General features: G+C 36.7%; 1 protein-coding gene across 8 annotated transcripts in view; it reads left to right on the top strand.

Annotated features, from left to right (window-relative positions):
- Positions 1 to 24,298, top strand: part of KDM6A (lysine demethylase 6A) — a gene marked incomplete at both ends in the record, with an annotated part of 157,473 nt that overhangs the window by 130,865 nt on the left and 2,310 nt on the right. For 7 of the 8 annotated variants that reach the window (XM_082008578.1, XM_082008577.1, XM_082008574.1 and 4 more), the window contains 11 exons: positions 5,161 to 5,290; positions 6,762 to 6,867; positions 7,617 to 7,822; positions 10,730 to 10,794; positions 10,879 to 10,953; positions 12,767 to 12,915; positions 13,929 to 14,043; positions 16,120 to 16,307; positions 17,571 to 17,712; positions 23,050 to 23,176; positions 24,092 to 24,262. In XM_082008578.1, coding sequence (XP_081864704.1) covers positions 5,161 to 5,290; positions 6,762 to 6,867; positions 7,617 to 7,822; positions 10,730 to 10,794; positions 10,879 to 10,953; positions 12,767 to 12,915; positions 13,929 to 14,043; positions 16,120 to 16,307; positions 17,571 to 17,712; positions 23,050 to 23,176; positions 24,092 to 24,262 — 1,474 coding nt within the window. Of the gene's footprint in view, positions 1 to 5,160; positions 5,291 to 6,761; positions 6,868 to 7,616; positions 7,823 to 10,729; positions 10,795 to 10,878; positions 10,954 to 12,766; positions 12,916 to 13,928; positions 14,044 to 16,119; positions 16,308 to 17,570; positions 17,713 to 23,049; positions 23,189 to 24,091; positions 24,263 to 24,298 lie in introns of all 8 variants that reach the window. The other variant, XM_082008571.1, reaches the window with a different exon arrangement.

Here is a 24,298-nt window from a genome sequence, read left to right as displayed (position 1 = left end):
GAAATACATTTGCATAATGAGAAAATCCATAATTCTATTGTAGGATTTTCTGTAGGTTTAAAAAGAAGGATCTCTGGTAGTATTGCCAACTAGCACCTGATTGTGAAAGGCTGGGGTAGAAAATTGCATGATAAACAGGTGGTATAACTATCTGGCATTACTTACATTTAAGCATAATGTAAGCTTGACTTGACTTCTTTATATTCCCCTTTGCAAGGTTACTTCTCTCTCTAGTGGCTGTAGAAGGAGCTTGGGGGAGGTGGGCTGCAGAGAGCCCAAGTTAGGCATTGTAAGTAACCACCACCTTCCCGGGGTGATGAGAGTTGACGGACATTTTTCTGTGTTTCTGTAGTAACTTGCAGTATGAAAGCAATTAATTATATCCACTAATTTTAAGAAAGGATGGGTATTTCTGTTTTGAAGTAGGACTGGGTCAAGTAAGTACTGTGCATCCCAGTGATTCAACTGATTCCTTCTGCAGGCACATTTTTAAAACATTTTGTTTGTTCTTTTTGTAGATGATAGAGTATCTCAGAAATCCACAGTTCCTTATATTCATGTTAAATATTATTTTCATTGGAGAAAAGAGGGTATTAATGTTGTTCTTCAGAAAAACTATAATCTTGTGAGCGGTAAAAGCTTGTTAATTCTCATGCAGCAAATAATAATTCACTTAGACTGACTTCACAACAAAAATAACTGCTTAAGTGCAAATGATTGTAACTTACTCTGTTTTGACCTATGAAGTGTACCTAAAATCCAAATGTACAGATAACTGGGAATTGTTTAGGAACTTCTCATTATCATCAAAAAGTCACAATCTCCCAATTAAAAACAAAAATGGCAAATATTTTAAAAGTACTGAAGCTAAGAGTTCTAGAAAATTCAAAAATGAAGTTTGGAAGAGGAAAACTATAGCCAAGAAACACAAAAACCACTAGTGGTTAATGACTGCATGGAGCTATTAGAATAGTCAATAGAGGCAAGAGAGTTAATGAAATGTACAATAATCTCCGCTTTCACAATAATCAAGAAGAAAGTTAAACAATAGTTATACTTAAATTTGGCATTTTTAAGTGAGAGGCCCAGATAACATACATCCATGAGCTCTGAAAGAGCAGGCCAGATGGTTCACACAGATTTTTTTTTTTTTTTTTTTTTTTTAGCTCTTGGGAAACAGAAGTTCCAGAGGTCTTGAGAAGCACTATGGAACTGCTTTCCGAGAAATAGATGTAATCCTCTCAGTCTGACATTAGGCTTCTCAGAAAATCAGTTTTATCACGCTAACTTTAATATTCTTGATGTAGTTGAGAATTTGTATAATAAAGTAGGGTTAAAATTAATACAGCTGTGTAGCCCAGTTGGCTTTGAACTTGCGTGGTATCTTTTTTAGTCCACTAGGATGATGCAAAGTCAATATAGTACCTCTGAAGTGTATAGCCACTACCTGATAAGTTTCATGTAATGGTAAATGTTTCAGTTGATCAGACTTTGGTCTTGTTTTGTTTAGTTTTTGATAGTGATGTAGGGCTCTGACAGAGGAGTCTGTCAGGCTAGAGCAGCTGGAGTCCATATTCCCATGGGGCAGGGACGTCCCAGCTGCATAAGAGGCTGCTGGGTTGTTCATGCAGTAAAAATAGTAGACTCAAGGGAAGAAGTGTGGTAGATGGATGAAGGCTTCATCTCAGGCTAAGCCATCAGTCTCCATTTGTCAAGAAATTCCTAGATAACATTAAATTATTTGTGTTAGTATTTGCTGAAAGCACAGACTGGGGAGTGAGTGCTATCTATTGAAGAGGAGCGTGACTGTTGCAGAGCAAACTGGGTCACACCTTGGCTTCTGGCTAACTGTGTTTTGGTACAGCCAGAGGGGAAGTTGTTCTCTAAGCCTGAAGGCTGTAAACTTTTTAGAAGGTGTGGGAAGGTATCCTAGAAAACCATAAAACGGAGAAAAAAAGGAGTGGTTTAGTAATCTGATGATTGATTATTCAAGAGATCTCATAATTACATGAAACCAAGGCACCTGTTTCATCCATAGTGGTTGGTGTCGCTCATAAGCATGGCGGTTTGAGTTTGGTCCTCAGGGTAGAGCAGTTGCCCGAGTTGTTGCTTTTTACGCATCGAGCAAGTTGCAGCGGACTGCGCGCTGCGGCGTGGGCTCAGCACAGCGCTTCGCGTCAGTGCACGCCCTGTCCTTACCTTTCTGAGGCTGACGGCTGCTCCTGCCTTCTCTTCCCACTCTGCGGGAATGAAGGGTGTTCTCCTGCCTGCGCAGTCCATGAAAAGCGAATTCCCTCTAGAAAGTCAATTTAAATGAATGAAGCCTGTCCTCTTCATTACGCCACCATGGCAGTGTAGGTGACTGTTTGGGCATCCAGTTTCTTTTCAGGGCCAACATCAGGCTTTTTTTTTTCCCCTCAAGTGTTGCATGTGTTTCCTCTCTCAGCCAGTATGAAATCCTCTTACAAAAAATACGCTCTTGGAAGTAGAGGTACGTGAGATTTTTTTCACGGTTGCTGTAGTCAGAAAGGGTATTTCACTTGCCTTGCACTGGCCATAATTCTCTATTTCCAGAGGCGGAGAGGCCAGCAGTGAATACTCACACGGCTTTATTTCAGGTGCTAGTAGCAAATCTTTTCAGTACTTCTGTGGTGTTTTTTATAATTTCAGTTGCTCTTTTTTACACACTATCAATTACAGCATTGTTTGTTAATAGCTTTCTTGCATTGTTATTAATAGTAAGTTATTCTGATTCATAGTAAAAAAAAAAAAAAAAATAGAGTGAAACTTGTCCGTTAAAGACAACTTTAAATATTCTGCCCATCTGTTTCCTGCACCACTTGAATTATGAGTGTTTTCCTATCTCAGCTTTGCCTTTCTTCGGCCCCTTTCCTCTCTTGAAATTTCCACACAGGGTTTTAGTAACTTAAAAGGAAACTGTGGCATACATTTGGTACTATCAGCTTCAGGTGGGTTTATGAGATCTCTCTCTTCATCTGATGTTTTCCTCTGTACTGTCTGCTTTCTTCTATATCTCCTTTGCCTTTTCAGACCTGTAATTTCTCCAACCATACAGGAGTGTTTCCGTTCTCTCTTGTCCCCCTTACCTGAAGACCCCATGTACCCTGGCTTTACTGAGCTTTGGCTGTGGTGATTATCTTGTTGTGACTACAGTAGCTTAAAAGTCATGCTCGTTCTGAGCAATGTCTCTTTTTCTCCAGGCTCGGTCTTTCTCATCTGCCTTGCCTCGGAAGTTGCCTGAGAACTGTTTATCAATTCAAACTGAATTTTGTCATAGTTCTTTTTGGGTTTTTTTAAGACATTTGCTTTTCTTAGTTTTATTTTTCAGTTTGGTAGTGCAGAGATTATAATTACTTCTAATACACACTGTTCAGATTATAGTTTCACTTTGTATAGATGGTCTGAATCTTAGATTAATGCAGCTGTGGTTGATAAATTTCTTTGGTTGATGGTGTTTTTATATTGCCATGTTTTTTTCTATTGTGGGGGACGGGGGGCAATAGGATCTTTGCAAGAACTACATCGGACATTAAGCATTGGTCAGTGAGGTTTTTGCCAAGTTGGATGATGCCTAATCAAAGCTTACACATTGCTCTTTCAGTTTCCTTGAAGTTGCAATCTATTCTGGCATTAGACTCGCCTAGGAATATTCCTCAAAAGGAATAAGCTGTGTTTGGTATTTTGACAGGCATGATTTGGAGGCAGTTGTTAAATATGTCTCTGTCTGTATTGCTCTCATCTTCTGTCAGAGGAGAGCCATGTATGAGTTAGAACGCTGGCGTAAGTTCTGAACTGAATGACTGACTCGTTTGTCATGACAAGCACCAGTTTCTTAGGATGCTCGTCTTTGCTGCAGCCTGGGGTAGGTGAGATGTTTGCTCATATTCTTCAAAGTGTTTGTCATAACACTCAGTCTGACCTGATCTCAAGCCCCAAGTCCATCTTGCTCATGGTTTGTGGTAGCTTGATTGGAAGCAGCGCTCTTGTGTGCCAGCATCCAGCTCTACAATGTTTCTCAGTGACAGTATCACAGTTTCTGCGTTTGAGAGACAAGCACTATTGCTAGGAGTTTCACCTAATAGAAGTCAGCTGCGCTTTCGGCTGAAGGCTGTCGTTACCAGAAAAACTTTTTTGTAACCGGTGAGTTATATGATGGTACATGACTAAGTTACACATTCAAAATACCCCTTTTTGTGGGCTGTTGAGAGGTGGTAACAACAGCTAGTGAGTCAAGTGAGGTTGTAAGAAGGATTTGAACAGTGTTTAGCTGGAAGAATTTTGAAGTAGTTGAGTCATTTTTAAGAAAAAAAAAATTTAAGGGATTGTTTTGTTAATTAAAATTTGTTAATTATCACCTTCCTGGTGATAGTGACTGGAAATTGAATATAGACTAAGCTCAGAATGCAGACTCTCAGGTCATTCAGTATAGGAGAAGTTAACACACATACAGTGGGTTATCCACGTCTGGAAACCTCCAAAGAAAGGCTGGCAAATACAACAAGCAAGGTTTTCGCTCAAGCACACATACAGGTGTTGACACAGCAACTTGCACAGGGTACGTCTTTTCCTCTGTTGCTCAAACAACTGGATTGTGCAGCAGTGGCTCCTCCTGGCTTCAAAATGTGTAAATCAGAGAGGGGTAGGTGGTTGTTTAATTTAGTGTTGTTAGCGTAGTTGTAGTTGGGGTTTGTGACTCGGCAATTTTTTGGCTGAGGCATTGTCATTTTGTGACTTTGTGCCCTGCCCCAGTGCTACGCACGGCATTCGGACTGCGTTACCTCCCCTGCTGTGAATTGAGCATCCACCAGCCAGTGCTGACCTAATAACGTTCTTCTCTATTTCTGGTTGAAACCTGCTTTCTCTGTTAAACTGTGCAAATGAGTCATACTTGCTTTTATTTAAAAGGGCTACATTTTTAACTAGTAGTGGGGATGTTGCAGATTTGGCAGGGAAAGTGGGAATTATTTCAAATAATATCAAATTATACACTGAGAATTCTTGATTCATATATATGAGCTTTCTTTGCATCTTGAATTACAGTTTCTCCTTATGCATCATTATTTTGCAGAAGAGATGACACTAATATGGATGTATTTTATTTGTCAAGTAGTGACAGAGGCAGCTCTTCTTTTCTTTTAGGAATCTGGGTAAAAATGGCTTATCTAACAGTAGTATTCTATTGGATAAATGCCCACCTCCACGACCACCGCCTCCACCGTACCCTCCCTTGCCAAAGGACAAGCTGAATCCACCTACACCTAGTATTTATGTGAGTAAACCTAATGGTTGAAGTGCATTGCTTACTGTCTTTTGTAATTGTTTGGATATCTGAATTACATAATGTAATTATTTTAAAGATGCACTATTCACAGCTGAATTCTAATTACAGTGCTCTGCCAACTAGTGTATAAGCAGAAAAACGCTAACCTTAAAGAAAATTTTGAGATGTAGTTTGACTCTTAAAGTACTTGTAAATTAAGAATTTCAGTAAACAAGAGGAAAAAACAGCTTCAGAATTTTTTCGTTTCTTTTTTAATACTCAAAATATTGGCAGAATAAGCAGAACAGCTCATTAGAGACAGCGCACAGTATTTCAAGTACGTATGTACAATTTTGCAAGTGACGGTTTAGGTATATGTAAGCAAGTAATTAAACTGAACTTTCCTAGCAATCTGCTTCAAAATACAGTAAAGAAAAAAATAAATAAAAGTTGAGGTGATGTTAAGAATAAAATGTCATTAGGAAAAGGCAGGTTTTAGTGGCATAGTATTTTCTTATGCAAACATTAAAACTTCTGTTCTGAAAATAAAGTTTCATAAAGAGTTTGAGCTAACTGCCTTAGTAATAGTAGAATAAATTATAGGATGTCCATACAGCCAGTGTGAAAACCTCAAGTTAGCTTTGGTCAGCTCAGCTTGGGGACCAGAAGCGGTTTGCACTTTGCTTTGATACTACACAAACAGTCTGCCTGAGAGCTAAATTAAGTTGGAAGCAATAGAGCTTCCAACTGTTCTCCAAGTGTTGCATCTAAATTAATCTACCTTATTAAAAGACCATCACAGCTTTGAGTCTACAAAGCTGGTAAGTCACCATGCTGCAGCATACTGTGTAGATGTGTCAGTGTGGGTCCCAGTATTTTACCGTGTTTCGTTTATTGAAGAAAATGTCTTCAGCATTTTAAAAGAAACACAATTTTAAAAGAAAAAAAAAAAGATGAGGGAGACTATAGCATAAAATTGAGGTCATAGGTGCACAAAAGCATAAGAAAATCAAATCAACCTTTCTAGTTAACATGAAATATACTATCAGAGTAGTCTTTTTAATTACACTGTTTCTTATATACATTATCTGTAGAATTAGCTTTTTTGACTTATGAAAAGGAAGTTGGTGTATTATCTTGCTCTTCAGAGAATTCTGTAGATTTAGGGGATGTACAAGACTACTGTCAGATAAAGAAATCAACAGGAGGAAACCTGAGTTGCAAAAGCCGAAGCAACATGGGAATAATTCATGCCAAGAAAGAAATTGTAGTAACAAATTAATTTCAGGAGTGAACCCAGCTTTTAACATGGAAAGGCTTGTATGTTTTAGCTGTTCATTCCCCACAGTGCAGGCAAATGGAGAAAATTCCTGTCTTCTTTCTGTTTTGTTGTTTGGGTTTTTTTAATTATTCTTTCTTATTTTTACAAATAAGGAGTCTGAATTCATCTGACATCTAATATTCCATTATAATTTTACAGTTGGAAAATAAACGAGATGCTTTCTTTCCACCTTTACATCAATTTTGTACAAATCCAAACAACCCTGTTACTGTAATACGTGGCCTTGCTGGAGCGCTTAAATTAGGTAAGTTTACTTTATATGGTTTTTTTACTGCGGGGAAAAAAACTAGGTGTTTTTTAAAAAGAAGTCTCTTGGTTCCTAAAAGTAGATATTTTATTTCTGTAATACTGTATTACTTATATATTCCAAGTAATTAGGGTAATGGGTCATTTCTGTTTGCTACTGTTTCTAATCTTGATCATCTCAAAAAAAAAAAAAAATCCCCAAATCCAGCAGATTTTGTTGGGCACAGAGAAGAGCTGAGCTGTGGATATGGAAGCTTACAGCTAGTCTTTTTTCCTGTGAAAACTAAGGCTACATGTCTTTGTGCTTAGATTTAATGATCTGTAATCTGACTGTGTATGGTATTTTGAATCTTGTAGATAGAAAAACCATCATTGCTGGTAGGAAATGTTTATATAATGGAAGTGCTTTCATAAAACTATAGTTGAAAAATATTTTATTGGTAAGGGACTTAAACATTGCAGATTTCTTTTTACACAAATCATGTAAAATGTTTCTTGGAATATAGTCCATGCAGTAGCTGCCAAATTTTTTTCTAAGTTTCTACTGTTGTGTGCAGAAAAGCCGTTTGAGTGTTAATCATGAGTGTTAATTTTTAACCTACAGGTAGGCTGTGTTGTGAAGGCTGGGGGGGGGGGGGGGAAATGCTTCAGTTTAAACCTTTAGATAACTTTAAGTATTAATGTCTTATTTTCTTGAAACTTTTTATATTTTAATTGTCACTTATTAATTTTATTCCTATTTATTAGATCTAGGACTCTTCTCTACTAAGACATTGGTAGAAGCAAATAATGAACACATAGTAGAAGTGAGGACACAACTACTGCAGCCAGCAGATGAAAACTGGGACCCCACTGGAACAAAGAAAATCTGGCGTTGTGAAAGCAGTAGATCTCATACAACGATTGCTAAATATGCACAGTACCAGGCCTCCTCATTCCAGGAGTCTTTAAGGGTAAGTCGTTGTTGTTGTTTAAATTTACAAACTCTATGCTAACTCTGGAACCAATTAACAACGGCTATTGAAAACAAAAGGAAGCTGTTAAGGAAAAGGAGACATTTCCATTAGCATGAAGAGCACAGGTAAACTTGCAAAATCTGTTTTGAATAGAGGGTCAAATAGTATATAGGGTGTTCCTCCCAAATGCTTAATGTGAGAATTTTCTTAATGTACAACTTGTGGCTATTACATACTTTAAAAGCTTGTTAGCTTAAGCTGTCATAAAATGTCAAAATTCATATTAAAATATTTAGAACTGAAGATTTTTTTTTCTTGTATTGCTTCAAATTTCACATACACTTTGAAATCAGATCTCTTTGTTCTTTATGGTATCCTGAATTAATTTGGATGTGGCTTATGAGAAGTTTATTCTCATACTTGTTTTTTAGCACAACAGTTTAAAATACTAAAATAACTTCCCCCCGCCCCCGAAAAGTGACTTGATGCTTTCCATATTTGTTATTGTTCGGTTCCAAATACAACAGTTTCTGTTTAGCGTAGAAGTTGTTAGACATACATGACAGAGTGAAATGTTTGAAATGTTATTTTATTTGTATTACTTTCTAGTATTTTTGCTGAAATAGTGAGCACTTCCTTGGAATTAGCTATAAGCAATCCTTAGAGGCTTATTTTATCTGGTGTTATAAAAAGATGAGGCTACGGTGGAACCAAGACAAAAAGATATATTTCACTGCCATTACACAGAAACAGCAATGGTTTCAGTAAGAAAGGAAAGAGAAATTCTAAGTTTAAACTTTGTGCATTAGAGGAAAGGATTAGAAACAAAGAAATGAATCAGTAGTTGAAGAAAAGAGAAGGGAAGGTAGTCACAAGGTTCTGAGTGAGACTGATACAGGATGAGGAGAAGAAACAGGAATACCATTGGGAAGTGGGGAGCACTGAAGTCATCAAGAGCCTGGGACATAAACCGGATTTTTCTCCCTCTGCAGTGGTAGTGAATTTAAGTAGAGTATCGACTAAACTTTTCTGGTGCCGCTTGAACAGTTGCACCAGCATTGTATTCTTGTACACCATTCCAGAGGTGCTGGAGAACATTTTATATTAATATATATTTTATATATAATTTTTATATATTATTAAATATGTAATTATTATATATTAAATGATGTATTTATATATAGCAGAAAATATATGAATATACAAAATATATTTTATCTAAGTATAAAATGTTCTATATTTATACAAATATAAAATGTTCTAGTGCAGTACATGTTTAATAACACATGTAATTGATCACATACCAGCTTGTCAGCAGGAAAGCCTCAGCTTTGATTTTGCACCAAGAAGTGAACTGCAGGATTTTCTAATTTCTTTTTTCCCCCCCTTTCCTCTGTTACAAATTGGTGGTAAAAATGTAATACATAAAATAATTTTTAGTATGGTGATTTTAATTTTTCCCTTGGAAATGAAAAAGACATTGTTTCAAGTGTACATGTGTCCTTTGCCTAACACTGCTTTGGCCTGTCCTTAGGTGACTTTTCACAGTGTTCAAATGAAAGCCTTGTTTCTTCTTTCTGCAGACACAATCCTCCTGGCTTGCCCTAACTGATTTTTTTTCCCCCCTCTAACAACTATTACATTGCTTTTCTAACATGTCTTGCAGTATTTGATAAATCCATCATCACTAGGTTCCTTTTTGTTTCTCTTTGTCCTTCATTCAAAGGATGAATAAGACTTTCTCAGGTACACAGGGCACTTTGAGATTTAACAACAATCCCATTCAAAGCCAGAGATCTTTGGATAGCCTCCAGGCAGTTCTTTCCTCTTCTTGTCTTATTCTTTTTTCTTCTGTGTCTATATACTTGCCAAAAAAGAAGTCTTTAGAATAGGGTTTTGAGCCCACTCTGCTAAAAAGGTCAAATTACATCATTTAATATTGGTTAGATTTTTTTTCCACTAGTCATGGTCCTAGCTACTGCAGTGCTAAAATAGCATATGGCTATGAAAAATTCAAAAGATTTCATAGAATGGATTTTATAAAAATAATTTTATAAATATTAGTGATCCTAGTTTCATATCAGGAGACCTGCTTGACTTTGAAGGAAGGTAAATGTTCTAGTCTGAAGAAGTTAACTATTCCTTAAGACTGGATTCCAGTTCACCTGCATAATGAAGCAAACAAGCATACTCATTTGCAACTGTAATGTAAGCTAGCAGAAATGTTTACAGTGTAGACATTCTGTTTTCCTGGCCTTAGTGTCACTGAATTTGTAGTCATGAAGAATTTTTTGCAATGGCTTTTGACAGAATCACAGACTGGTAGGGGTTGGAAGGGACCTCTGAAGATCATCTGGTCCAACCCCCCTGCCAAGGCAGGATCACCTAGGGCAGGTTGCACAGGAACATGTCCAGTCAGGTTTTGAAGGTCTCCAGAGAAGGAGACTCCACAACCTCTCTGGGCCTCCTGTTCCAGTGCTCTGTCACCCTCCCAGTAAAGAAGTTTTTCCTCATGTTGAGATGGAACTTCCTGTGCTGCAGTTTATGCCCATTGTCCCTCGTCCTGTCACTGGGCACTACTGAAAAGAGACTGGCTCCATCCTCCTGACAGCCACCCTTCAGAGATTTGTAGACATTGATGAGATCCCCTCTCAGCCTTCTCTTCTCCAGACTAAACAGCCCCAGGGCTCTCAGCCTTTCCTGATACGAGAGATGTTCCACTCCCTTAATCATCCTCGTAGCCCTGCGTTGGACTCTCTCCAAAAGTTCCCTGTCTCTCTTGAACTGGGGAGCCCAGAACTGGACGCAATACTCCAAATGAGGCCTCACCAGCACATTGTGTATATTTTATATACGTTCTTACTTTTATGTGTATAAAAACATTTCCACAATTGCATTTTATAGGAGGAAAATGAGAAGAAGAGTCACCACAAGGACCACTCAGATAATGAATCCACATCTTCTGATAAGTAAGTGTAGTATAACTGTGATAATTATATTACATTATATTATATTATCTATTACATAACCTATTATATTTTTTATATTTGCAGCTCTGGGAGGAGGAGAAGAGGACCTTTTAAAACAATCAAGTTTGGGACCAACATTGACCTGTCAGATGACAAAAAGTAAGTTGATCACAGTTTCTCCTGGTCACAGTGGTATTCTACAGTGTGATACTCCTGGAAAACCAACTCGTTGTTCTCAGACATCAGTCAGTCTGTTGATAAACCCGATTCCAGTTGCACACCCCATTTCCACAATTAAATTGTTACCTTTAAACTATTGCTATGAGTCCTTCTCACCGTGAAATACTTTCTCAAGCTTTTTTTTCCGGGATCTTTATTTTTCCAGAAATGAACTTAAGCATCCATCAGAAACTGTTCTTTCTAGTCCTCCTTCTAATACATTTCCTTTGTTTCATTCTGAGGCTTTGCTTCTGACAATACCAAGTGTTCAGTCTTTGCACAGAAATTGTAAGATTAAAGGTGTTTTTGTTTGTTTGTTTGTATTTTTGTAGTTTGGGTTTTGCTTCCTTTTTGTTCCTACTGTCATCCGTTCTGTTTCTGCTTTTCGATACCTCTTGCTTCTCTATCCAGGAACAGGGTTCAAAATATGTAGTAAAGACCAGACCAATGTTTACCTGTGGATAAGCCATGATACCCTTCCCAGAACCTCAAAAAAAAGGAATAAATTTAATATTCTTTAGACTGCATATCTTTGTGTGAGTAGATGAAGGTAGCTCAGAAGAACATCAGAAAGTATTAAAATATTCTGAAAGCATTTTTTTTTGTCCAGTAATAATTTTTTATTTGGTTCAATCTCTAGTTAATACATGTTTCCAGAAAAGATCCAGCATGTCTAGGCTGTCAGTCCTGCCAGCTGCAGTACAAAAATTCTGGTCTACTTCAGTCATGAGAGCAGAAGAAAAGGTTATGATGTTTGAAACTGGGGAACAAGGCTCACTTAAGATGCTGAGGTCTTTCACGCTATAGCCACTGAAAGGTCAATGTGTGTATATGTGTATCTGATTAGAGATTGCTACAAAATTTTAAATATTGATGCTATTTTTTTCTAAAGAAAATTCCATCTGTAGATGAGATAGTTGCTAATAAACCAGCACTTAGAGCAAACCATTGGGAGAGGGACTTTAACTTAACCTAATCATAACTAACCTAGGGCTCGTAGGGAATTTGATTTTGATACTTTAAATAGTTCTTGTAGGACCCCAGGTAGATGCCAGACCTTCTGATCTGCAGTCTCAGCTTTTGCTACCAGACTGTCTTTCCCCTCAACTAGCCTGTCAGATTTGTGATTATATTTGGAAATATTTTAAAATTGAGAGAGTAACACAGATACCTGGGTGACATTACAGAGCTCCACACTTAAGTTCTGAGAGTTTTGTGTTTGAAGATCTGTGTTTTTCTTAATGCAAGTACTCAGTTCTGTAGTGCATGCATGTAAGTTAACTTCATTCTTGGTCACAGCAATTGTGTGCACAGGCTAGTTTATGTTTAGACAGTCATCTTGACATCTGTTGCAGCATCATATCATTTGGCTCTTGAAAGCAGGGTTAACAGTTTCTGACTGGCTTAGAGTGTGGGGAGAGCACTGCTCTGTTTTCGCTTGGAAAAGATGTACACTGAGGTGTAAATTGCAAGCAGAATTTTCTGGCAGGATAGCAGCAAGAATGCATCCAGTCACCCTGGCTTTCAGCTCCCCCTTAAATGAAATTGTTGTGTTAATTTCTGTACAACTGTCAAGTAAGGGTATTGCATTGTCTCAACTTCTCTCTTAAGAGATGCTACAGATGTTACATAGCAGTAGGTTGTCTGCTCTTTTATCTCCTATGCTAACAATTTTTTGAAAATGTTTCTATTTCCCAAACTCTTCTAAGAGTTCTAGGGATTCACAGTTTGTCGATTTACTATTTTGCTGCAGGTGGAAGTTGCAACTCCATGAACTGACAAAACTTCCTGCTTTTGTACGTGTGGTATCAGCAGGAAATCTTCTAAGCCATGTTGGTCATACCATCCTGGGCATGAACACAGTGCAGTTGTACATGAAGGTTCCAGGAAGCAGAACACCAGGTGAGTATGATCTCTTTTTCATGAAAAAAAGAGGTTTTACTGCTGCGGTACTGATTTAACTGCACTGCAGATTTTCTGTATCTTACAGCATGCATAAACATGATAAAATTGTACTTAATTCAGTATTTTTTTTCATTTCTTGTTTAACAGAACTCTGCATGTACAAAGTACTAAATTACCTGATAGTTGAAATTTCTGAATTTGTGCAGTGCTAAGTAATTACTGTACTAACCTCTTTCATGCAATACTGGATTCTTTAAGAGGTAAAAGAGGATGTGTTTATACACTTAGACAGTGTTTGTATTTTTACATGCCTTGGAAGTTTTTATAGGCTTCCAAAGTAGATCTCATGCAATCACAGAAATCAGCATAATTGTACTTTTTAGATTCTTTATTGTCTGAGGATAGAACTTAACTCTTCATAATGAGGAGTGCTGTGTTAGGGCACTGGAGTGAAACTTGAGGGGTCTGGACTAAATTTCAGGGTCTGTTTGTACTGAAGTAGAACGTTAGATAATTCCATTAGGGATTAGGGTTCAGTTTTCCAGCTGTCAAAAGAAGATAAAATGCTGGCATTTCTACATTGATTTTGAAAGCACTTTGGGACAGATTTTCTTACCACTTGTCTATTCAGTGCCTGAAGTCATGAAGTCCCTGACTGGGACTGTCAAGAGCTATCATAAAACACAAAATCTAAGCTTTAGCATCTTGAAGCATTTATTTCTACAAAAAGGGATCTGCTGAAGTATTGGTGCGATTCACAAGATTGGTAATTCCAGCTTTTCTTTTTCCACAAACTAACAAAAGCAGAATTCTCTCATCACTCATAGCTTAATTGTGTTTCTTAACACTGTGAAGAACCTAGATAGTGTGTGTAACTGTCATATAAGAGTATGTACAAACACTTAAACTATGATGTAGGGTTTTTTAGTAATTGTAACTTTGCATTTTCATAGCGTTATTTTGATAGATCAGCCTTACATAAAATGTGTTTATTTTTCTTTAAATTTCAGGTCATCAAGAAAATAACAACTTCTGTTCAGTAAATATAAATATTGGTCCAGGTGACTGTGAATGGTTTGTTGTCCCTGAAAGCTATTGGGGTGTCATGAATGACTTCTGTGAAAAGTAAGCTGGGCATGCTGTTTTCCTCTATTTCTATCAAGTGCTCTGTGCCTTTCTCAGACCTAAGGGGGGAAATTACTGAAGGTGGTGTAAGAGGACATTATTTTACACGTTTTCCATGTAGTCAGAAAAGTCTTTTAAAATAAGTCAAAGTGCAAAACCTAGAATTTACACAAAACACAACATTTGTACAGTGTACAGAAACTTGGATTGCCTGTGATAGCTTTGCTCTCAAAAATTACCATCAGGTCCATTATTTGTTTTTTTTTTAACAAGAGAATGAAAGCAATACAAGAAGTGAGAGATTGGTAGTAGCAAATGCTCATCTAAGTTCAAGATTCAAATTTATACTACATTAAGGGGGATCAGAAATTTAGTATAAGCATAGGCTGTCTGCTACCAATGTGTATTATGTGACATCAATCCAGTTTTTGTAGTAGTAACATTTCCACATCAGAAAATCTGTTGTAGTCCTTGCTGTTTATCTAGGCACTCTTATCATGCATGTTAAAGCTGACCTCTACTAAATGGTGTTGCTTTTGTAATGGCTTATAGGGCTATTGCAGTGGTACAAAGTTGGGGTTGAATGAGTTGGGGTTTTGGTTTTTTTTAGGAGTGATGGAGTAAAGTATTTTCCTGGTGATGTACGCTGTCAGTCTTTGCTATGATTAGTTTACAAGTGGTACACAAGGAAATACAGTCTCATTGGTATTTCGGCTTGGTTTCTTGCTGCATCTAGAGGGAGACTTTAGTTTCCTCAGACCCCAGGAGGTGTCACGGCGTGCTTTGCATACACTTACATGTTTGTGACTTGCTGGAAGAATTGAGATGTGCTGACTGCTGGGGAAGTACTCAGCCAGCTCTGAAGTTGGGGTTTCTGTGTTGTGTCTCGTGTTGTGTGGATGCTTTAAAAACAAACAAAAACCACACACACGTGCACCTCCCACCCCCTCAAAAAAACAAAACAAAAAACACCAAGGAGGGGTAATCCCCTAGTTGTGCTAGTATTCAAGCAGTAGCCTCTGAAGCTGATTTTAAGGGAGATCTATTTTTTCTTTGTCTTGCCAAGTTAAAATTTGCACTAAGCTCTTGGCTTTTCTTCAGAACTTTTCCAGAGCTCTGCGAATTCATCTCAGTGTCTCTGTACTCTGTGTTTTCTGTCTATCTACTGACAACTGTTCTTACTTCATCCACTTTACAAAGATTAGCCATCTCAAAATTGTAATTCCACTGATGCAGTTGCAATGTCTCTGATGATGAGATGCCTTTTACTCCCGTGACACTGTCCTCCTGAGGGTGACAGAGAAACTAAGATCTTGGTAACTTCATAAAATGTCTGGAGTGCCTGATAGAGGCACTAAATTGTCTTTGAAAACTTGAATTGCAAATGATCTCTCCTGGTGCAGTACAAAAGCAGTATAAAATTGGAATAAGGATGGGAGAGAAGTATGTATTTTGCATAACCATAGTGGAGTCTGTGCTTGGGAAATCCATATGGAGGTGGTTTTTTTCATGCTTCTCGGGAAGGTCAACATTTCTTGGCTGAATATAGCAGAGACCTATGGATCACAGTTGAAATGATGCCAACAGGTTGCTTGTTGTGTGGAGAAGCTTCACATGCATACACTGACAGTATGAGTACATGGTTGGCATTGTTCAAAATGGAAGGCGTTCTTAAGAGCTGGTATGGTCTGTGTATAAAATCAGTCACTGGTTAAAAAAGCAGCATTCGGCACCAGTGTTACGCTAGATCTGACGAAGGATTTATCTGCCTCAGCATTAATAAAATATTGGGAAACTTAAATGGAAGCAGAACAAAACTGGAAGCCATAAACTGACTTCAGACGGGCAGTTAGATGGTTAAGAGTTTTAATGTATTGTAAGATGTGAAATGTGGAATTAGGATCAGGAATTTTATAGGTGAAACTTTCCTTTTGATTAGTCTTACTGGGTCACTGATTAGATGCAGAAAGCATTTATGATGGTGATCGGGTTTTTACAGGTAATTTCATTGGAGTATCAACAACCAATATATCTGATGATAAATGCTGAAGACTTTATTTTTTCCTATTGTTTCAGGAATAATATGAATTTTCTAATGGGATCTTGGTGGCCAAACTTGGAAGATTTATATGAAGCCAATGTCCCAGTTTATAGGTTTATTCAAAGACCAGGGGATTTGGTGTGGATAAATGCTGGCACTGTTCATTGGGTTCAGGCTATCGGTTGGTGCAACAACATTGCGTGGAATGTTGGCCCTCTTACAGGTATGGTTGAATGGTGCCTGTGCTGAACTACGTAATTAGGTAATATTATACTACTTGTGCCACAGAACCTGCCATTTCTTACTTATTTGCCATGCTTTACTAAATTAAAAAAATGAACATACTGTTTATTTAAAACATGATGTGTTGAAGCTTTAAATAATTCTATTGGTAAGAGGAAGAGCAAGCAGCAAGAATGCAGTCTTTGCACTTGTCCATTTAATGCGCTTGTAAAAATTACTGTTCTATAGCAAACACGAGCAGAATAAAAAGTTTATATTAATTCATACACTCTTGTCTTGTAGGCCATTTCTTAACTTTTTCTCCCAAAATTTGTTCTACCCGGCAGACTGTGCTATAGCTTACATAGGAGTTTAAGGACTTGTCGAATCTAACTTTTTTGGGACAGCAGATACCTAACTGATCTTTAATGAAGGCATCAGGAAATGTGAAGTGTTGTAAAATTCTGTTCATAAAGGAATATTAGGTTTTTCAGACTTACTGTTCTAGAAGTCTTTACTTTTGAATCACGGTCTTATTAGAAGGTTTATAGATGTGAGAATGGGAGGAAGTGTCACAGGTAAAATGAGATTCTGTCAAGCATTTGAAGAGAATGTACTTCCAAAAAACTCCCATTTTCTTAAATAGTTTAAGGTGTGTCTTTATTTCATTATGGTGCAATAAATAGTATATCTCCAGGGTTGTATGCTTGACTGATAGAGAGCTCACATGTTCAGTCATGGTAAATTTTGTAAAACACTTTTTGAAAAAGGGCGGGGTGAGTAGGCTGCTTGATAAAAACATCTGACTCACTGCAAGAAGTCTCTCAAGGTGCAGTCTTCCTTTTCAAGACAAATTATATACCATAGCATTGTAAAATTATGATAAAGAGTGAATAGAGTGAGATGCAGACATTTCAAACTTAGCTTTTTTTTTTAAATCCGAAATACTTGAAAACTTAGTAAGTAACTCTCTTTGAAATAGTGATCTCTGTTCACCATAGAAATTGAACATTTGTCAGTAAGTTGTTTTCACAGACAGTTGTTTCTGCTGTGGTATTTTGTGTTCTTTTAGCATCATAAATACACTTTTAAAAAGAAATTTTATAGAATTCAAGTGTAGTTGGAATGAATGGGTCATTGTGAATGAAGTTTAATCTAGCCCTAAAAGGTATACGTTTTTATTATAATCAAATTATTTTGGCTCCAGTTGATACTTATTTCTTAACTTGACTAACTGCTTCTGTCTAATTTTGTTTTTGTATAGCCTGTCAATATAAATTGGCAGTGGAACGGTACGAGTGGAATAAACTGCAGAGCGTGAAGTCCATAGTACCCATGGTTCATCTTTCATGGAATATGGCTCGAAATATCAAGGTCTCAGATCCAAAGCTTTTTGAAATGATAAAGTAAGTTTTATGTGAGCATTTACTGTACCCTCGTCCTCTTCAAGCTTAAAAGAGTAGTTGATCTGTAATTACATTTTACTTCATGTTATTGTGGTGTAGCTTTAGAATGATCTGATTACCTTTTTTTTAAATATGCCATAGACTTAATACAGCAGCTTGCAGAAACAGTTGACTTAGATGACAAAAGCTGTTCAGAGTACGTACCATAAGAAATAACAAAATTAGATCATCAACCCAAATATTAGAATTAGAATGTTTAGTCAGTTTTTACAACAAAGTTAAACTTCATTTTACATTTCTAGAACTTCTAGTCAGTGCTCACACACTGTCATTTGGAGATCCGGTATAAATGTTTTAAATAAAGGCAAGTAGGAATTTGAAAGCCTTCTTACCTTTGCTGTTTCTTCTGAACAATGAAGTAATTAATGTGTAAAATGATAATTGAGCTTAGTGACATTTCTTATGTGCATATTCCAAAATGCAGGAATATTCAGCCTTGGAGCATCTTTAGTAATTTTCTTTAAAAGTACAACTTCAAGCAAATAAAAATCCTATTGCAGCACCATTATACCTGGGTTGAGGAGTGAATGAATATTCTAGCATATATCATAGGTTTGTCCTAAAGAAGGTGGGGGAATTAATTCCAAAGCAAATTATTCATCATGAGAATACTCTGGAAGTAGCACTTCCTGTTTTCCTTAAGCCTACCAAAGGAGCTTCTAGCTTGAGCACTTCCTAGTCTTATCAACGTACTGGATCCCCAAGCATTGAATCCTTTTATAATTTGCCTTGAAATGGACCTTTAAAAAACTGGGTGGGTCAACTTGCAGAAAAAAAAGGGCAAACAAAAATAATTTCTTTCTTTCCCCCTAGTAGGGGGAAATAAATCCTACTAGGATTTATTGATGACATTTGAGTGAGACACGTTTTTACAGTAGGAAATTAATTTAGACTTGAAAAACAGAATGGTGGAATTGGTGAAATCGTAACTTTGAAAGCACCAAGAATGTTGGAAGTTGAAGACAGGGAGGTTTGTAGTCACTGTAACGCTAGATTTTAGAATAGCATTTATGTGTGAATACTTTCTTAAAATCTAGTAACTAATCTCTAGGGTAAGAAAATGTTTGCTGAAGGCTTGATGGTCATGCCCCTTCAATTAAGCTATTAGTGCTCATTTTCAGGATGCCAGCTGTCCTAAAAGGGAGGGCAAAAATTGAAGAGTTAGAAATGAGGAATAGGGGGAAAAGAAGCAGGGTGGGAGGGAGGAAGCCAAAAAGTCTATTTAAAAAAAAAAACAAAAACAAACAAAAAAACCCCAACAAACCCACAAACTTGTTTCACAATTATCTTTATATATTTTCCCAAGCCCAACAGGCATCTATTGTAAAGCTTGAAGCAGTTCTGGAATGTTCTTGGCAAAATATAATTTCCGTATTTTGTCACCTGTATTTTGCATTTGCACAAGTTGGGGTTTTTTTGCCACAGTTTAGACTTAAAAGGAGAAAAACATGACTGAGCACAGCATCCTTCGCTAATGGAATTGCTTAAAATGTTGTGAAGAAACACAGAGAACGAAATGGTAGTTTCCTGTTGTCTTGCTGGCTGACAGCAGCTGATCTTTTTCTAGTGAGAGACCTAAATTTTAGGTGTACATTACAAATAAACAAAGATGCTGAGGAGCAGGTACAGACTTCAGTCTTGCATACGTTTGCTTTTTCCAGTCTGTTGAAACCATTTCTGGTTTACTTGGATTAAGCCCTCCATCCAGGTTAGTTGTCAGACAAATGCCAGGTTCCATGCTGTGTGTGCAGAGGGGAAGAAGGTCCAATGATGCGCTCTGGTTTGTAACGTCTAGTAGCAGTAACCTGAGATAACTCTCCATTGTGGTCACTTCTGTAGTTATCAGAATACACAGTCTAGTATCTGACCTTGGCTTTGTAAGTGTACTGGAAATGCAGAAGCCTTCATGAATCTCCTTAAGTTAGGAAAGCAGTTGCATAATTTTCCTGTGGACTGCTTGTCTGCAGGAAAATAGCACCAGCTGGCAAGTAGCTATTGTCCACTGCTCCTAGATTTTATGATGTACAAATATAGACATTTGTGTGTTTATATATATGTGTGTGTGTATGCATGTGTATAAGAAGTCTTGAGAAATAGTGATTTTTGATACAGCTGATTGAATTTCATCTTGAATAGCAGACCTTTCATTTGTCATTGGGGGGGATCAGTGACCCGGCTGTCATCTTTTTGCCAAATACAGATGTGTTCTAAAATTGCATGTCAAAGATACCTGAAGTGTTTAGGTAGTTTGACTGCTGTCTCTGGGGCTTCTTAGGTGTCAGAATTGTACAAAAGAATAGCTCTTGGAAAATGATAAAAAGTAGTTTGTAGTTCCAATTTGAAAGATGAATACAAATATTTCTACTGGGTTATGCGAGAGTAACCACTACAGAGGCAATAAACTTAAATAAATTTATGCATAAACATAAATAAATTTAAGCATACATATAAATATTGGGGACCAGATTAATGATGAAAAGAAGTAGAATAGCAGCAGGGAAAAAATAATACAATGCTTTTGTAAAAAATCTGAAGTCTCCTTATATTTTTAGTTAATGTGCAATTTGATGTTGTCTTGCTAGATAAAAGAGCAAAAACTGAAACTTTCTCATGAGATTTTTTTTTAAAGATTTGATATTGAGTAGAATTATGAGCAGGAACACAGGCAGACAATATGATTTAAAGCTTGACTGAGGAAGCGCAACGCTCGAGAAATGAAAAATTAACCACAAACCTCTTAGATGGAAGCTAGAAGGACTTTTACAAATGCATCTGAGAAAGAGAAGAATTTTAGAGGTAGTGGGAACATAGTAATAAAGGCTTAAAAAATTAATTCCAGAGTAACTGAAATACCAAGGTCTTTTACAAAAATAGTTTTAGAAACGTAAAAGAACATGACACGGGAGAAATGATTTTGCCCAAAATCATGAAGCCAGATAAAATACATTTCAGTAGCCGTAGGGAAGATACATTACTGAAAGATACAAAGAGGTCAGTTTTGCATTGCCATTGGGATGATCTCCACGCTTTGCAAAGTTTTACTGGATGTCTGAGTATTAAACAGGTTTCATTCACTGCCCTTCTTGAATAAATCAGGATGATGTCCACTTTAAAATGATCTTCTCTTAAATATTTTAATTTGACTGGATATGATTTATGTATACTCTTTATGCCATACCTGTAAAGAATTTGAGAGAGATGGTCCAGATTTTCTTTTGTCTGAGTCCTTACTGTACAAGAATAAAAGCAGGCCTACAATACTAAAAGCTGACACCATTTAACTTGCACATTGTGACTCTGCTAGCCACTTTTTGGCTTTCTTTAGACTTTCCAAACTTTAGGAAATTGTGGTGCATTTTCAAAGTGATAGTTTGTATGCTTTCTCCTGTTCTTTGACAGCATGAAATAGTTAACATTTACGTTTTCCAAGTGCCATTACTACAACCTGAGTTTTATCCAAGGGAGGGGGAATTCACCTTCTAGCTATTGTTTTCAGCTTTGGTTACAAATTTGGCAAACATTGCAGTAGCATTATATGTGGGTTACATTTTGGGCAGTTCTTTTTTCACAACTGTAACACTAGAAATCTCTTTGAAAATAACACTTTGAAAATTCTTTGGAAATCAAGAGCGGAGAACAATGGTGGCAAGTGTGCAGATGTGCTTCCAGTTGTTCTTTGGCATACCCAAAGACTTTTCCAGGTAACAGCAGAAGAGAGGAAAAAAATAGTAGCTTTTAAGTTCATTTGAAATCAGGCTGTATTGCATAAAAGAGTGCTATACCAAAGTTACTGAGCTTGTAAGCAGCACATTAGCCCAACACTCAAGTGAATTAATACATGATCTATAGCATGTGGTTGGCCTTAGCATCGTGAGTCCCATTAACATTGAACTTGGAAAGTGTTGGAGTTACAGCTAAACAAGCTGTTTAATTTTCTGGAAATTTGGTATATGAAGATCCGATGTTTAACATAGAAGCATGTTTTCAGTTTTGCATTATTCTTACAGTGAGGGTATTAATGAAGCCATAGGCTTGTTTTTAGTGAAGACTAACAGTCTATGAGTATAAAACATCAAGAGGGGGGCATCTCAAAGTAAGCCTAAGATTCTATTAACTACTTGGAAACACTTGAAAGAAACATTTTTTAAAAAAATACAGAACATTTTATATTACATGTTTAAGGCTTTAAAATGGGAGAAGGATCAAGTTGAAAACATTTTGATAGAACTCTTGAGCACTTTGTTTTCTGTCCAATGTTTATTCTTCCCTTTACATTTTTTCAATCTTCCTTCTGCATCTAATGAGCATGTAACGTAACCACCCTGTGGAGGAGAAAATTAAAGACTGCAAAGGCTGCAGCTCAAATAAATAGGATAGCTGAGAGCTAAAAATTATTGTAAATAACATTGTAATTTAGAAATCTGGCGACCTACTTTGGCAGGTTTTTTTTAGAGAACATAAGTAGCTCATACAATGCTAGAAAAAAAGTTAGATTTTTTAGTACAGAAGAGAACTGTATTGTAAAATTGTAAACTTTTTTTTTTTTTAATCCTTTACAGAAGTATGGCAGGGAATTGTTGATTTTAATTTGACATTTGACCAGTTCTTTCCTTCATTCATAAAATAAGTGTTAATTTTTTTTTCTTCCATGTTAGTTTTTTTCTTCCTATGAAGAGACTTTCTTTTCTAATACCAACCTGTCTATTCTTTTTCATTTTACACAGAAAAAGATACTTGTGGATAGATTTTATTTCCACTGTGTGTAGTGATTCCTGTCAGAACTTGGGTTTTCAGACTTTGGATAACTGAAAGTCTAGTAGTGCTGAGGAAGTAACGAGGTTTTTAGGATATTAGATAAAACAATTTTTTGGAGTAGAGTATAGTAGTTTACGCAAAATGTAAACAGTTATTTTTGAACTTGGCAGTGCGAACTAACTTTTTGCTGTTAATTTCATAGTTCAAAATAAAAGACTTTAATTGCTTTTGAAAACACATTGCTTTATTGTGCTTAAAAGAGCATTCATGCATTCCAGTAAAAAATGAAAGATACAGCCTGTTTGCAGGGCTGAAATTGAACAAATCTACACAGAGGTTCATAAGCATGTGGTCTAACTTCTACCTAAGTCTTGGGTCCAGTGATTCTTACTAGCCAGCTGTTTCTGAAATCCCAGAAGAGGAGGAAACTCCAGGTACAGGGTCTTGGAAGAAATTTAAGTCTACTTGAATCTTGCTATAGAGTTGACTATTGAACTGAAGTACAACTGATTCTGGTTGCAGGTACTGCCTGTTAAGAACTCTCAAACAGTGTCAGACACTGAGGGAAGCTCTAATTGCTGCAGGAAAAGAGATTGTCTGGCATGGGCGAGCAAAGGACGAGCCAGCTCATTACTGTAGCATTTGTGAGGTCAGTAAAAATGTGTTGGGCTTGTGTACTACAATAATATTAATTTAAATTTTGTCCTGTCATTATTGTTGCCATTTTAATTTTGCTTTTAAGTTGCAGCAGCATCTACTATGTGCTACAAGCACATATATGTGATGTCGTACCATCTTCAAAGAGCTTATTAAACTGTTTTTCTAGACAGCCTGTATTTTGCTGCAGTGTTTCCACAGCATTGTTATTCACTAGGTCGATTTTCAATTCTAAGTTACTATAAAAAGTTGTTACCCCTTCCTGCATATAATTTGATCTGCTGAGCTTCATTTTAAAACTGTATCTGTCTTCATTTCAGAAGTCAACAACAGCTCCAAAAAGAGAGAAATAAAGTACATTTTCTTCCCAGGATATATGTTTTTGCTGAAATTTTTTATTCTACTTTCTGTTAATAGTTCCTTTAAAGTATTGCATAATAGTTTTCATGAAACTTTAAAAAAAAAAAAATCCCTACCCTCTGGAAGCCAGTTTCTAGTTACCTTCTGACTGACCCTCTTGGGCAGGATGGGCATGTGACTAAGTAGTAAGGAAATAAATCACGAACTTCTTTTGAAGACAAATTTTAAAAAGGAAAATTAGGTATAATTTTTATAAACCCCACCTTACTGAGTAACCCCTATTCAGAGTGTGAATTCTGCTTTGTCAGTACTGACCAAAAGCTTTCCCTGTTTTGCTGTTCATGCAGACAGTCTAAGCGTAATATTAGCGATTTTACAGTATTTCACTTCTCTGCCTGAGCCTTTGGAGGAAAGATTTTCTGTGAATGAATCTAGTTTTTTCTCTTTGCATCCACAGGTTCTACATCTTGAAGAAAATACAGTTTTCATGGTTTAAATTTTAAAGAATGAAATTGTAACAGTTGACTTTCTGTTTCCTATCTAATAGGTGGAAGTCTTTGATCTGCTTTTTGTGACTAGTGAGAGCAATTCTCGAAAGACCTATGTTGTACATTGCCAAGACTGTGCACGAAAGATAAGCACGAACCTGGAAAACTTTGTGGTGCTAGAACAGTACAAAATGGAGGACTTGATGCAAGTCTATGATCAATTTACATTAGTAAGTCAAATTAATAAGTGGGTGCATAAATACATT

This window comes from Phaethon aethereus (assembly GCF_964289735.1).
Source record: "Phaethon aethereus genome assembly, chromosome: 1".
Taxonomy (NCBI): domain Eukaryota; kingdom Metazoa; phylum Chordata; class Aves; order Phaethontiformes; family Phaethontidae; genus Phaethon; species Phaethon aethereus.
The sequence above is the reverse complement of the archived record's forward strand: the minus strand, read 5'-3'. Positions and strand labels throughout refer to the sequence as shown.